Source organism: Heptranchias perlo, chromosome 11 (genome assembly GCF_035084215.1).
Source record: "Heptranchias perlo isolate sHepPer1 chromosome 11, sHepPer1.hap1, whole genome shotgun sequence".
NCBI classification, from domain to species: domain Eukaryota; kingdom Metazoa; phylum Chordata; class Chondrichthyes; order Hexanchiformes; family Hexanchidae; genus Heptranchias; species Heptranchias perlo.
In genome coordinates this window covers 12,190,577-12,206,624 of record NC_090335.1, presented here as the reverse complement: position 1 = coordinate 12,206,624, position 16,048 = coordinate 12,190,577, and the positions used below count along the sequence as shown (strand labels likewise).

Genomic DNA, 16,048 nt, shown 5'->3' with positions numbered 1-16,048 from the left:
TGTCCGGGATAAACGGGGATGATATAATTGGTGAGCACTGTATTACTATTAGTTATCGGTGCAATTTCAATGAGTTATTATTAGTTACTAGTGGAATCAAAGTTCTTCCTACCTCTGGTTTCCCCTCTGCAAATCGCTTGCCCCACCTTTGGTTTTCCCCTCTTTCCCAACCTCAATTTCCCTTCTTCGTCAGTTCGTGAGTGATCTTCTGGTTCTCAGAACATCTCCCACAACAGCTGCTGGCGTGAAACCACGAGCAAAGCTACTCGAGTACAGGGGACCTAACCTTTATAAGGAAATGCAATAACATTTGCAGACGCCACGTGATTACACCTCCAGCAATGGCTCCAAACCAGAGTTGGCAGCCCTAGTCCAGGTTGGTGAGTGATGTCATCTGAGCACGTGTAAACCTGGGGTTTCCACCGCCCAGATAAAAAAAAACCTTGGACATCCCTCTACCAATACTGATCAAAAGTGGGATTGATTCTGTATCTGTGTTTTTCTCTCAAAGTCATTCTTCCCAGCCCACACTTTCCGAGTGTATTAAATTTCGCACCAGGGTCGAGTGACTGACCAGGACATGCTCGGCTCCTACGTCACGGAAACGTGCGTGGTCCCCTGCGCACAATTGCGTTGACGTCACGACGACGGCGCATATATAAGGCCGGGGAGCGGGGGGACTCGCCCTTTTTCGTTTCTGTTCCGCAGGGCTGCAGTTTTGGTGTAGTCACCATTCGCTCGAAATGAAGATTTACAAGTGCATCATCTCCGGTAAGTACGGCCGCGGCCGGTCTCTCGCCGCCTCCTCTTTAGTGTTCCGTTTTTCTTTTAAGAAGAAATTTTGTGAGCGGCGGAGCCCTTTGCGCCGGCTGTTTTGAGGCCGAGTTTGTCGATTGTTCTGGAAAGCCTGTGCGGACTAGGCCTCGGCTCCTGCCCAGAGCAGCGTCAATCAGTGCGTTGGTGGCCCCGCAGTGCCGCCCCGCCGGTAGGGTGGGGGTGGGGGGGGGGGGGGTGGTGTTGGGACGCCCCCGCGATGCGGTTATTATGGCTGCAGCTTCTCCGTTCCGCCTGACGCCGATCTAACCTTTTATTTTAATATCCCGACAGGGGACGAGATGTTCTCCGACATCTACAAGATCAAGGAAGGCGCCAAGGGCATCACATACGAGGTGGAGGGAAAGGTAAGGCTCGAGGCCGCAGGGCTGCTCGCCATTGAGGGGGGGGGGGGGGGGGGAAGAGTTCGGAACGGTCCGGGGAGATGGGGGAACAGAGGTTTCCATGGAGACGGGGCGGGGGGGGGGGGGGTGGTGGAGGAGGAGAGTTGCCGGCGCGTGGTCCCGGGTCAGATTGCTCGCGAGCCGCCGACCCAGAGCGGCTGCACGGAGCTTATTTTTATCGTGGAGACATTCGGCTGCTTGCTGCTAATTTTAGCTTCATTATTTCTCCAGTGTTTTTGATACGGCTGAGTGCTTGAGTTTCTCCCCCCCGCCCTCCAGCTTTTGGTCTATTTTGCCTTTTTTTAAAATAATCTAATCGTGAGATCCCAGGCGGAGTTTGTTGCATGTCAGCCAGATTTGAGGGCTCTTTTAACCGTGTAGCAGCTATCAAATAAATCATAACGCCTTTTAAAGAGATGTGGGGGGGTGGGGGGGGTTTCTTGCAATTCGACAGTGATACAAGGTTTCAATTCAGCCTTGATACAACACAGTTGCCAGTTGGGATAGAAATGGTAATTTTTGAAAATTTGATTTGCCTTTTACTTGAGCTTCTCTTGCATCGAGACCGTCGACTCAAACAACTTGTTTCTTTTAAGACTTTTTTTGGTTTTTCTCTATAGAAGATTAAGTACTAGTCCTACAGGTTTATGGTACTATGTTGAGCATGCCTTTTTTTCCAGTGTGTTGACTGCCTGTCCCCATCATTTGGTGGATGGGAGGCATCAGTGACTTTTCATGGTGGGCATGGTCAGGATTGGGTACAAATCTACACTTGCAGTAGGGGGTTCTGGATTTGAAGTGTGCACATTGTCCTTTTCTCATCCCAGGTCTGCTCAGTTGGGAGTATGAAGGCCAGTGGTAGTGATTCTACTTGGTTGAGATTCAGCTGCATAGACCAGCTACTTCTCAAAGATTACTGTTTCAAGTTGTGACTGAGCTTGGATACTTTCAAACACTGATATGTAAATAAGTGAGGTGGATGGGGTTATGCAGCATTGGAACTCCTGGAAATGTAATGATTTACTGTATGCTAACAGCTTCCTATGCTTTTGCAAGGTTGTTTGCAGAACTGAAGGAGCGATTGATGACTCTTTAATCGGCGGCAATGCTTCCCAAGACTGTCCGGGTGAACAGGCTGAGTCTTCGACTGTCAGTGGTGTCGACATTATATTGAATCACAAACTCCAGGAAGTTAGCTTTGCAAAATCCAGCTACAGAACTTATATAAAGGAATATATGAAATAGTGAGTAACAAGGCTGGCCTTTGTTGTCGCATGTGTTACCCCTGTTGCTTTTTTGATTGTCTTGTTACTTTGTTGCCTTCCCCTGAGTACATCAGTTTGGACTGTGGCCTTTCCAGGGCTGCTGGTAATTTTGCTGTAATTGCCTGACTAGCTGTTCAGAATAAGGCTGGTTCTCTGCTTGTATCTCTTGCCACAAACCTCCTGAGATTGAAATTTGTGATAGTATTTATCTCAATCTATGTTGGGGGAGGGGACATTCTGGATTTGTGTTTTGGGAACTGGGAGAGGGGAATTGGTCTGAATCACTTACCAGAGTTAAGTTTTAAATGCAGGTGTTTAGATTTCAGATGCTTCACGTTGCAGAAATCACATTTTAATTCTATGCTTATTGTGCACGCAATCTGCTAGATTAGAGCTATCTGTGCTTTGCTACAATCTCTACCTTTCCTTGACATTAGTTCGGAGTCTCTATCCTCTGCTTGGAAGTAATTTTATCGTTACCTTGTTGGCCTCTTTATAAGTATTGGATTGGAACAGTGAGTTCTCAGTTACAGCTCAAGCAAGATTAGAATTGAGCTGAAACTGGCAAATGAATTTCATATAGATAAGTGTGAGGTAGGAAGAATATGGCCACATGCTGCTTGGATAACAGTCTAAATGGGATAGAGGAGCAAAGGGATCGTGGGGTACAAATACACCTCACTAAGTAGCGATGCAGGTTAATAATGCCATAGAAAAGGCAAACCAAGCACTGGTTCATTTCTAAAGGGATAGAATTGAACAGCAGAGAAGTTATGTTAAATTTGTATTTTGGTTAGATCACACTTGGAGTACTGTGCACAGTTCTAGATTCCATATTATAAGACAGATATAGAGGCATCGGAGAAGGTGTAAAAAGGATTCACAAGGATGATTCCAGAACTGAGGATATACTTAATAGGGAAGATTAAACGGGCTGGGGCTATTTTCTCTAGAAAAGAGAAGGCTGAGGGGTGACCTGATAGAAGCCTTTAAGATAATGAAAGGGTTTGATAAGGTAGACAGAGATGATGTTTTCACTTGGAGTCCAAAACTAAATGTCATAAGAGACATAAATCCAATAGGGAATTCAGGACAAATTTCTTTACCCAAGGAGTGGTGAGAATGTGGAACTCCCTACCACAAGGAGTAGTCGAGGCAAATAGCATAGATACCTTTAAGGGGAAGCTAGATAAGTACATGAGGGAGAAAGGACTAAAAGGGAATCCTGATATGGTTAAATGAAGTAGGGAGGGAGGAGGCTTGTTTGGAGTATAAAACGCCCGCATAGACCAGTTGGGCTGAATGGCTTGTTTGTGCTGTAGACTCAATGTAACTGTCTCCAGCTCAGTTCATCAAACTGGGAATGTTCCAGATCCAGTCCATGATTTCAGATGTGAGTGAGGGGGCTAGAGGCTGAGATTGGGCAAGAGGATTCTGTTTGAGGCATACCTACCTCGAGAGTTCAGTGTGACGTGAGGATTTTGACCTTGGTTTTAGGGCCAATGATTTACAGAAAGTTGGAGTTGAATGCAGTCCCCAAAACAACAACTTGCATTTATATAATGCCTTTAACATAGGAATCGTCCCAAGGTGCATTTTCTTATGAGCATGGTAGTAATTTGGGAATCATGCGATTTTGGCAGGGTGAGTGAAGTTACAATCCAGGTGTATTGGGTCTTGACTATGAGCAAGCCTTGATACAAGGCAAGTTTTAATGTATTTTTATCTTCTATAGCTTGAAAACCAAAATCCAAGAGCAGAATCCAGAAGGAGTGGGGGCTTTTACAGCTAATGCCCAGGCTGTCATTTCAGAGATTCTAACCAATTTTGTAAACTATCAGGTAATTAGCATTTTTATAACTAATCTTTGAAGGTACTGTGATGTGATATTTAGGGTGATGTGGAACAGATCATTGGCTTATGACTGGGGATTAGTTATGATCCCCTCAATGGTCAAATAAAACAGCATGTGTCTCTAGTTCCTCATCCATTCTTTATGTGCAATAGTGTTTCTGCTGCATCCTGACAGGTTGCATGATAATGCTGGGAGGGGGAGGTGTGAAACTGAAGAATCGGCCTGTCAATAAAATCAAAGATATATAGCAAGTTTCTTTTATAAATGTGGTTGAGTTCTGGTACTAAATTCAGGAAATTTGTCTAGTTTTTCATAGGAGAGAGTATGAACCACGACGGCATGGTTGGATTGTTAAACTATCGTGAAGATGGTATTACTCCGTACATGGTTTTCTTCAAGGATGGTTTGGAGATTGAAAAATGCGTGAGTCCTTGAGTTGAATGCCTAGAAGCTTTCTTTTTAAAAAAAAAGATTTTTTTGGGTTGGTCACTGTCTTTTGCAAGTGAGAATCACAAGTGGAATGAGGTTGAAGGTAACACTGGAGGATCCCAGGATTGATCCCCAAGTCTGTTGGAATTGGATGACATTGGCTGAGAATGTACCATGGCCTCATGCTGTTGATTAGTCTCTCCATGTTCAGTCAATGCATCACCAATGTCCAGTACCAGAGGGTGACCATGATGTGACCCAACAAAATGGGGGGAGGGAAATCAGGTGGCTCATTTCTGAGCCTGAAGGCTGAGTGTTCCAGCTCCACTGCAGAACCTGAGCATACAACCTTGGTGACACTTCAGTGCAGTGCTGAGGAAGTGCTGAACTGTTGGAAGTTCTGCCTTTCAGGTGAGAGGTTAAACAGATGTGTTCAGATGGACATGAGATCCCATGGCAAGGGTGTCTTGGCCAACATTCATCTCCTGACCAACACCATCAAAATTGTTCCTTTTCATTGCTGTTCCTGGGATCCTGCTGTTTGCAAATTGGCTGAAGTGTTTTGAGACATCTCGGGGATATGAAGGTTGCTATCTAGATGCAAGCTGTTTCTGAAATGATTTGAACCATGCGTTGGCAGACTTGCTTAAATTGCTGTTACACCTGGCCGTGCTCTGCTCCAGCCTTACATTGGTTAAAAAAAAAATTATTCTCTATCTAGTTTAGCCTTTACATTGGATTTAAATTTAGATGTGATCCTGTTTCACTTTGTGCTGTCCGTCATGCTTTTTGTCTCCCCTTTTCAACTAACCACCTTCACTTGCTGTTCTTTTGGCTACACCCAGCCATGCTAATTTTCATACTTTGCTTCTTTCTTCTGGCACTCAAGTTAGTGGCACTCTGCCATTGTGCATTCTGAATATAGGTTGTGATTTGAGCAGGCTGTCCTGTGCAGAAAATAACTTGGAGGGATGGAGCAACAAGAATAATATGGAATATAATGGAACAACTCAAGATTTGTTCTACCAGTATCAGTGCACCACTGTTCATTTGAAGTCTTCAAATGAGTGATAGTCTTGCCATCAGTAAATTGATTGAGGGAGATGGTTTTAAATGAATGGATATAACTTACCCCTGTGATTTGATCCATGTAATACTTGGCAAAATTAAAGCCCAAGGGATTAAAGGGACAGTGGCAGCATGGATACAAAATTAGTTACAGAAGCAGAGAGTAGTGGTGAATGGTTGTTTTTCATACTGGGGTGGGGAGAGGGAGAGAAGAGGAGGAAGAAGAAGGGTGGGCTGAATGGAGGCCTCCTGTGCTGTATCATACTATGATACAGCGGAGTTGCCCACCAGTTAACCCGTGTCAATACTTGCCGTTCGGATGTTTTTAGAAGTGAAATTACTGTGTTCCTATCCTGGCTACAAATGAACATCTAATGTGTTACCGGTAGATTTTGTTTTAACGAATGGATATCTTGACTTGTTGGCTGCTCCATGTGTTAATCTGGAATGACTTTTAAGACTCCTACGAATGTCCTTCACTTGGCTTGCATTGAAATGGCACACTGCTTACTGGGCTTACTTTCTTACCCTCCCTGGGCTTACTTTGTCTTACCCTCCCTGCCCTGAGCAATGTTGCTACTTTGTTGATCTGTATGAAGCCATCCAGAACAACTATTGTGGTTCACCCAAACTCTTGAAGGCGGTCTCTTGAAACATCTCGTGTAGCCTGAATCATTGTATATTCTAGGAGTCAATTCCATGTTGGCTAAATGCATCTACTGATAGACCTGAAGTAAAATTCTGACTTTTTGGTTTGCATTCAGATGCAAGATAAAATTCCCCACACTTTCTGTCTGCTTTCTCTATGGCAGTTCAGAGACTAAGGGTGGACACTTTTGTGTTTGTGGAAGAATCCTTGATTTGGATTAGCTTGGACTGTGCATGTGTATATTAATGGCATACACAGGCCAAAAATGTTGAGTTATGTTAGACATTGGAGTACATACTAACATTGGGTTTCTGATTTCTTACAGTAAATCTGCTGCCTGCAGTTCATCATGTTGAATTCATCGATCATAATGGCCTGCTGCTCACCATTTTACCTGCAATAAAATTGGGCTGGTATCATTGAGCTGATCATTATTGGAAATGGAAGCATTGTTTTAACATTTAAGTTGTAATAAAGTGCATTAATCCCCTAAATGCCTGTCTGGTTCACATTGATACACAAGGCAACAGAGGCAGCTGATGGAAGTATGCATTTGGAGAGTTCAAAGTGTGGATTACCCATAAGATGGGTCCTCTGCATCTCTTCTGCAAATGTTGATCTTTTGCATCTGACCCATAGCAAGCTCTGCTTATTCACTTAGACTAGATCGCCAGTCCAATAGGTCTCATCACAGTGGCAGCATATGAGAATCCTTACAGAACTTGCAGTGGATTCAGACAGTACAAGTGCTCTTTATTGGGAGGGGTGGGGGAAGAGTAATTGTTAACACAGCTTATCTATAGGGCCCATTGAGAGTTGGTCTTCAATTGGGGTTATACAGAGGAGGCTGAGGTCCCAGTATGGGAGGTCCAAGGACTCCTGGCCAATAAGGATTCCACAGAAAAATAAAATTAAATTACATATCCTAGCCTAGCCTCTTGCTGCTCTGCTGACTCTTGCCATGATATAGCTATCCAGTTTGGCCCTATGCTGTCTCCTGATATGTTAAAATGGCATTAAAGTGCCACTTACACCAGGCTGTAACTTTTGACTTGTGCAGGCAGATGGCCATCCTGTGTCTGATCTAAAGTCAGCCAAGATGGTGTGACATCTCCCTGCCCCACACAGAAAATTGCACTATTCTTTGGGTGTGGTAACCTAGTGATTATGAAACTGGGCTACCAACCTAGCAGTCAAGAGTTCAAATCTCACCAAGGCAAATTGCAAAATTGAATTCAACAAATCTGGTAATTTGAGCTTTCCCACATACCAAGAACAACTCAAAGGAAACTAGTTAGCATCAGATACCCTTGTTTTTTGAGGATTAAGTTTCTATTAAATTTCCTCATCCACCTATTTCATAGGAGCCTGCCTTTGCTTAGAAGCATTCCCTTCCCCTGAGTTAGAAGGTACAGATTTCAATCCCCACTGCAGGGTTGTGGAGATCACAAATCTTGCTCTGAATTCCAGATTGACCTCCAGCTTGTGTGGCTTCCTCCCCCATCCACCCCCCCCCTCCCTCAATCATACAGGATCTGGGAGCCCTGTAAAACCTTGTGCCAGGTAGGACAAATCTTCCTATCAGCCTGCAAATTGTTCCATTACTTCAGATGATTCTCAATGGAAGTGAAGATATGAGAATTTATTTCATATTTAGCATATGGTATAAATAGAATGTTAATTATACACTACCAGATGTCTGATGGAAAGTTGGGTGATAAGGTGTTTATAATGGTAGACATGTCCTACCATGTAATGCATAATCTCATTCTGCCATTAAGGTGGAGCACTGTGCTTGTAAATTCCAAGCTCCAGGTCAAAAGAAACCAGATATGTAGATATGTATATGTGAATAAATGTGGACACTTAAAGAATGACATTCATTACTTTTTATACACAAAATATACTAGCTGATCACTTGTGGTATTGTTTAGATGGTTTGAGGTTTGCAGTGCAGTTGTGATCTAAGACTACCGTTTTAAAGTCACTGCCCAGGTAATCCTGAGGCAAGTGATCTAGATACCAAGTCAAAGGCGAAGTGTTGACTAGCTTTTTTTGTAGATAGCCTTGTGTAAATTCCTGGTCCCTTTCCTCAGAGAGCAGCTCCATAATGTCAAAATATCTCAAAGTTGTAATTTATTGGTCTGAAAGCTTAGGATCATTTATATCCTACTTGTATACACAGGTGCCCTGAGGTGTCTTATTGAAAAATGAAACCATCTTGCTCTACTTTTACAACATTGACTACACTTAAAGTACTTCAATGGCTGTCAAGCACTTTGCAAAGTCCTAAGGTTGTGAAAGGTGCAATGTAAATGTAAGCCTTTTTTGATTAAAATCAAGGCAGCATTTGACTGTGTGGCACCAAGGAGCCCGAGTAAAATTGAAGTCAGTGGGAATCGGGGAAAACTCTCCAGTGGCCGGAGCACAAAGGAAGATGGTAGTGGTTGTTGGAGGCCAATCATCAAAGCCCCAGGACATTGCTGCAAGAGTTCCTCAGGGCAGTGTCCTAGGCCCAACCATCTTCAGCTGCTTCATCAATGACCTTCCCTCCATCATAAGGTCAGAAATGGGGATGTTTGCTGATGATTGCAATGTTCAGTTCCATACGCAACCCCTCAAATAATGAAGCAGTCCGAGCCCGCATGCAGCAAGACCTGGACAACATCCAGGCTTGGGCTGATAAGTGGCAGTAACATTTGTGCCAGGCAATGCCCATCTCCAACAAGAGTGTGTCTAACTACCTCCATATGACATTCAATGGCATTACAATCAGCGAATCCCCCACCATCAACATCCTGGGGGTCACCATTGACCAGAAACTTAACTGGACCAGCCATGTAAGTACTGTGGCTACAAGAGCAGACCAGAGGCTGGGTATTCTGCGGTGAGTGACTCCCCAAAGCCTTTCCACCATCTACAAGGCACAAGTCAGGAGTGTGATGGAATACTCTCCACTTCTTGGATGAGTGCAGCTCCAACAACACTCAAGAAGCTTGACACCATCCAGGACAAAGCAGCTGGCTTGATTGGCACCCCATCCACCACCCTAAACATTCACTCCCTTCACCACCGGCGCACAGTGGCTGCAGTGTGTACCATCCACAGGATGCACTACAGCAACTCGCCAAGGCTTCTTCGACAGCACCTCCCAAACCCGTGACCTCTACCACCTAGAAGGACAAGAGCAGCAGGCACATGGGAATAACACCACCTGCATGTTCCCCTCCAAGTCACACATCATCCTGACTTGGAAATATATCACCGTTCCTTCATTGTTGCTGGGTCAAAATCTTGGAACTCCCTAACAGCACTGTGGGAGAACCTTCACCACACGGACTGCAGTGGTTGAAGAAGGCAGCTCACCACCACCTTCTCAAGGGCAATAAATGCTGGCCTCACCAGCGACGCCCACATCCCATGAACGAATACAAAAAATTCAAACTTCCAAATGGCAATCAAACCTGAGCACAAATAAGCTTTTCAGCCCACTTAATTTAGTAGCTACTCGTGCCTGCTTTAGCTTCCTTGTTAAATGGGTGATGCTTCTGCTTACTGTTTTTGGAAACTGCATCCATTTCTCAAATGAATTCCATGCCAGACATTTACCACATTGCAGTAACAAATGGTGCAACAAGGTTGCAGTTGGTATTGTCAGACCTTTGCAAGACATGCTACAACAGTATTGAACACAAGTTCTCTACTTACCAGCTACAAAGTCCACTGATAAGCGCTCCCAATTACCTTCTACATGATGTGGCTGTTACAAGGTAGATATTTCTGTCAAATAGTAGGGTGGTATCAGCAGCATTGCCAATTTAAAAGGACTAAATAAAAGGCTATCCTATTTGCAAAAGGAAGGCAACTCAGTTGGAAAACAGGTTTCCATATGTGGGGCTGCACTGAGCCACATTGGCCAGAAAGGACCAGGCTCATCCCCTGACACGGCAGAAAACTTGCTGATCTCATTTAGTGGAGATGCCGGTGATGGACTGGGGTTGACAAATGTAAACAATCTTACAACACCAGGTTATAGTCCAACAATTTTATTTGAAAATGACAAGCTTTCGGAGGCTTCCTCCTTCGTCAAGTGAATGTCAGGAAATCCTTGAACGTTTCGCATTTATATTCAGAGAACAATACCTGGTGATTACAGATAATCTTTCCAACTGCCCGTTGTCAAGGCAATCCAATGTTCAGACAGAGAGGTGTTACCTACAGGACCACCGAATATACAAATGGCCAGAACACAAAACAGAGAGAGGGAGAAATATCCGAGAGGGAGAAATATCCAAAAGGAAGAGAAAGACAGAAAATGACCCGTTGAATTAAAGACAGATAACTTTTATTCGCTGGTGGGGTTACGTGTAGCGTGACATGAACCCAAGATCCCGGTTGAGGCCGTCCTCGTGGGTGCGGAACTTGGCTATCAATTTCTGCTCGACGATTTTGCGTTGTCGTGTGTCTCGAAGGCCGCCTTGGAGTACGCTTACCCGAAGATCGGTGGCTGAATGTCCTTGACTGCTGAAGTGTTCCCCGACTGGGAGGGAACCCTCCTGTCTGGCGATTGTTGCGCGGTGTCCGTTCATCCGTTGTCGCAGTGTCTGCATGGTCTCGCCAATGTACCATGCTCCAGGGCATCCTTTCCTGCAACGTATGAGGTAGACAACGTTGGCCGAGTCACAGGAGTATGAACCATGTACCTGGTGGGTGGTGTCCTCTCGTGTGATGGTGGTATCTGTGTCGATGATCTGGCATGTCTTGCAGAGGTTGCCGTGGCAGGGTTGTGTGGTGTCGTGGACAACGTGAATATAAATGCGAAACGTTCAAGGATTTCCTGACATTCACCTGACGAAGGAGGAAACCTTCGAAAGCTTGTGATTTTCAAATAAAATTGTTGGACTATAACCTGGTGTTGTAAGATTGTTTACAGATCTCATTTAGGGCAGTGACGAGTTACAAAAATTGGCCTGGGAAATAAAGAAAGTCAGCAAATAAACCCTGTAATTCTGGACAAGCCTACAGTGGTTGCTGCTTAACCAAAGGGTTCCTCCTTCAGTGCCAATCACTTAGGTGTCAGGGAGTTGACCAACTTTGGATAGTTCAAATTTGGAAAGAACTAAATGTTAATAGGATCAAAGAGCACAGAAAGAGGCCATTTGGCCCGTCGTGTTTGTGCCAGCTCTTTGAAAGAGCTATCCAATTAGTCCCACACCCCTGCAAATTTTTTCTAATCAAGTATATATCCAATTCCCTTTTGAAAGTTACTATTGAATTTGCTCCTACCCCTTTCAGACAGTGCATTCCAGATCATAACAACTCACATAAAAAGTTGGCACACCAATGTTTCTAAAAGAAATTAAATGAAAATTTTCTTACAATAAATGTTTAACTCTGAAAATATGCATAACAAAAGACTTATAAACTTTTAAGATTCCCTGCTGTTGCATAATATAAAATCTTGTGTATACATGCACTTCCTGTCCCAAAAACTTAGGGTTGTCACAATTTGAGTAATATTTTATGTCAACACTTCTAATGGGACTTACCTAACTACCTCTCTCAACAATGGGCTGCCACAATTCAGTGTTCCATCTGGCAGGTGGTGTGGCAGCTCCTCTCCACTGCCAGTTTTGGGACCATTTTTTGAACTTTGTGACATTTTTGATCTATCTATCCTTCAACTTTCCCCCTTTCAATTTTATTTGGAATTCTAATCTCCACCCAAGCACCACTCTGCAAGTGCCTTGGGCAAAGCCATGGGAGATTGGCTCATAGGTAACTCTTCGGGTCAACATTTGGTCGCCATCGCTATACCTTTATTTCCTGAGGAAAGTAAATGCTCTTACAATATGATACCTGGGGTGATTTATATAATTCTGCATGATTTCACTGACTAAAAGGCTACTGGTTTCAGATTGAGACACTTTATGCAATTTCTATGGGAGGGGAGTACTCCCAAGCTAAATCAGACTAAATTGTGCAGGGGTAAAACCAGTGGAGGCTTTGGATTGCAGACCCCAAACTGCATAATTGGTCTTTCAAATTGCAATTCATAGCAGGGTGGGTCTCCTCACTGAGGAATGAGAAGGGCCAGGTGGAAATAAGATGGAGCTAGGTTAATTATGGGTCTCTGCACAGCCTTATCCCACACTGAGTCCAGGCGTGACATGATGCACCCCTCCTTGTGCTAATACTTAAGAGAAGGGTGGAATATGTCCCAATCTGTAGTATTTCTGCTGGTGAAATGTGGGTTTTTGATTTAATCACAAATGGATTTAGGGAACATGTATAGGCTGCCAGTGAGAATGCAGGTAGTACATAGGGAGAATGCAGGTAGTACATAGGGAGAAGAGAGTACTCGTATCACTTCAACAAGTGTGACAAGAATATCATCGGGTTCAAATCGATTTTATAGATCTTTGCAAAGATGCATTGAATGATTTTTATTTTGTTAATGGCAAAAGTTTCATGGGATTTTTCTGCTGCAATATCTGAGGTCATGAAAGGTAGAAAACTTGGACCTGGAGGATTGGCAAAGGCTGATTCCTGATTAGGATTTTTAGATTCCTGATTTTTGCACCAATCATCTAAATTGACAAATTAGGAAATAACAATTTTGAACCCTCCAGGCTGGAAAGTTTGATGAACTCAAGCTGAAACTTCTTTATTTATGTTGATGACATACCATCAGCATCAGAAAATCTCCAAAGATGCTCGGTTGGGATCTGGAGGAATTGCAAATTCTGATGAACCCTGGAAAATTCCCAGTGTGTGCTAACCTTTAAGAGAAACAAGCACAAGGAACAGGGTGTGAGGGTTGAACTGCTGTCAAAGCCAATCATGACCAGTAGATAGCAGCAGTTTCTGGGCATAACTTTCCAGAGAAATATGGCTTGGACACGGCACATTGATGTCATCACCGTCATGGCAGCAGCCAGGCTGGGCTCCTTGTGGAAAGAACCACAGAGTCAGCCCCAGAACTTTCCTAGCCTCGACTATGCCAACGCTCTCCTGGCTGGCCTCCCATCTTCCACGTGCTCGCTGACCTACTTTGGCTTCCGGTCCGGCAACGCCTCGATTTTAAAATTCTCATCCTTGTTTTCAAATCGCTCCCTATCTCTGTAACCTCATCAAGCCTCACAATCTTCCGAGAACTCTGCGCTCCTCCAATTCTGGCCTCTTATGTATCCCCGATTTCCTTCACCCCTCGATCGGCAGCCGTACCTTTAGTTGTCTAGGCCCTAGCTCTGGAATTCCCTTCCTAAACCTCTTTGCCTCTCTCCTCCTTTAAACCTACTTCTTTGACAAAGCTTTTGGTCATCTGACCTAATATCTCCTCATGTGGCTCAGTGTCAAATTTTGTTTGATAATGTTCCTGTGAAGCGCCTTGGGATGTTTTACTACGTTAAAGGCACTATATAAATAATGTTGTACAAAACCTGCATCCGTCCAGTTCTACAATTGGATGTTTTAGAATGTGGCCATCCAGTCTGGTGCACTGCAAGTCAGCCACAGGTTAAGAGGTTACAAACAATCCAGAACTGAACAATAAGGTTCGCAAATTGTGTCCCATGTTTATGTCTCAACCTATTGACACATCTGTGGATTCCATATAATGGAAGAATGGCTTTTTAGACTCTGGCATTAGACAGAGGACTAACTCACCACTGCAGCTGCTGCCAGTGGGAGATGACAGAACCCACTCTGGTACATTTGTAACACTGCAGTAGGCAGCTGCAACATTCAATTATAGGATTGTGGTGCAGGGGCCCACTGATTGGGACTGAAATCCACATACCCGTCAGAATTGTGTGTCACAAATTAACGGATATAAAAAGAATGTGAAAAGAGCCATAAATCCCGTGACAGTCTTGGCTCAGCAGCTGTATTCTTCCCTTTAAGTCAGAAGCTTATAGGTTCACTCCACAACTTGAACACATGGTCCAGGCTGACTCTTCAGTACCGTGCTGAGGGAGTGCTGCACTGTCGGAGGTGCTATCTTTTGGACAAGATGCTAAGCTGAGGCTCTATCTGCTACTGAGAAGGATGTAAAAGATCCTGTGGCACTATTCAAAGAGCAGGGGAGTTTCCCCTGATGTCCTGTCGACCAAAAAAAGATGAACTGTTCATTTATGACCTTGCTGTGTACAAATTGGCCGCCGCATTCCCTACATTACAACAATGACTACACTTCAAAAGTAATCCATTGGCTATGAAGTGCTTTGGGATGTCCTGAGACAAGAGGCAAGAAATTATTAGCAGCTGTGAATCTACAGAAACAATTAGTCTCTAACTGACCTCACAAGTTACCAACTTAGACCACAGAGAGTACTTGAGCAGTGGCCGTAAGGGGACACCTGGTTAAAAATGGCTCAATTTTGGCAGTTAAAACGTCACAACTATGCTTTAAACCCCTGAATACCCTTAAGCAATGCCACAGGAGATCAGTTAGTTAAAAGAAATCCCTTTATCTTGGTCTCGCAGAAAAGCTTCCAGATGCTAGTCAGGAATAATTTACCTGTGATCATTTTTCCCATTTGACACTGTTGTTGAATGCAATAGAATTATCTGTATTACTCAAATATTACTACACATGAACAAATTAAAGTACACTGAGAAACAGCAATTCTTTTAAAAATACATATATGTGTATCTATATTAAGTCTTGCACATGACATGCACTTCCTGCCCACATTAACCTTACTTCCTGTGTCAGGATTTTTGAGTCACTCTTTGTATGTCAGCATATTATAATGGAGAAGCTATGCCTGTAACTTTGAGTGGCAATGTGATGGTACCAGTGAAGAATAGAGATGGTGGATCACTGATAATGGATTGAGAGATAATATGTCAATGATGGGGAGTTGAAGAATTGCTCACTGTGTCCTCTATTGCTGAGGGAAGCGATGGACTGCTTTCCTGCAAGAGGCCAATGTTACTAACTTGGATGCTGCCACGAGGTCTATGAAGAATGGTAAAACCATTGGTATTCCTGAAGAGATTTACAAGATTGGGTGTAGAGCTCTTACTGAGTGCCTGCAGAAGCTTCTTGATGAGAAACTCAGGGTGAGGCTTGGAAAGGACAGTAGAGAATGAGAATTTTAAATGAGGGGTGGAACAAGGTGAGGGGCTCCAAGGAGCCGAAACTACTTGAGTACAGGGATAGACCACGTTGAGGTTTGACGATAAGGGCAACACTGCCACCACGGGGGGAATAGGGACATGCGATGGGAGGGCTTAGAGGGCGAATTGGGCAGATAGGAGAGGAAGACATTGGAGTGATATCAACATCTTGGGGGTCACCATTGACCAGAAACTTAACTGGACCAGCCACATAAATACCATGGCTAAAAGAGCAGGTCAGAGGCTGGGTATTCTGCGGCAAGTGACTCACCTCCTGACTCCATAAAGCCTTTCCACCATCTACAAGGCACAAGTCAGGAGTGTGATGGAATATTCTCCACTTGCCTGGATGAGTACAGCTCCAATAACACGCAAGAAGCTCGACACTATCCAGGACAAAGCAGCCCGTTTGATTGGCACCCCATCCACCACCCTAAAC

The 16,048-nt window shown here is 44.0% G+C and overlaps 1 protein-coding gene and 1 non-coding gene across 3 annotated transcripts in view; both read left to right on the top strand.

Moving 5' to 3' along the window:
- The first annotated feature begins 663 nt into the window (after positions 1-663).
- tpt1 (tumor protein, translationally-controlled 1) overlaps positions 664-16,048 on the top strand; it is a 30,546-nt gene continuing 15,161 nt past the window's right edge. The window contains exons 1-6 of one of the 2 annotated variants that reach the window (XM_067992534.1): positions 664-771; positions 1,108-1,181; positions 2,274-2,461; positions 4,218-4,323; positions 4,644-4,760; positions 6,809-8,357. In XM_067992534.1, the coding sequence (XP_067848635.1) occupies positions 744-771; positions 1,108-1,181; positions 2,274-2,461; positions 4,218-4,323; positions 4,644-4,760; positions 6,809-6,811 (516 nt within the window). In that variant the 5' untranslated portion in view covers positions 664-743 and the 3' untranslated portion in view covers positions 6,812-8,357. Of the gene's footprint in view, positions 772-1,107; positions 1,182-2,273; positions 2,462-4,217; positions 4,324-4,643; positions 4,761-6,808; positions 8,358-16,048 lie in introns of those variants that run through there. The other variant, XM_067992535.1, reaches the window with a different exon arrangement.
- LOC137327550 (small nucleolar RNA SNORA31) lies at positions 6,545-6,670 on the top strand. Its single transcript, XR_010964493.1, has one exon. It is a non-coding gene; the product is annotated as a small nucleolar RNA SNORA31 (small nucleolar RNA).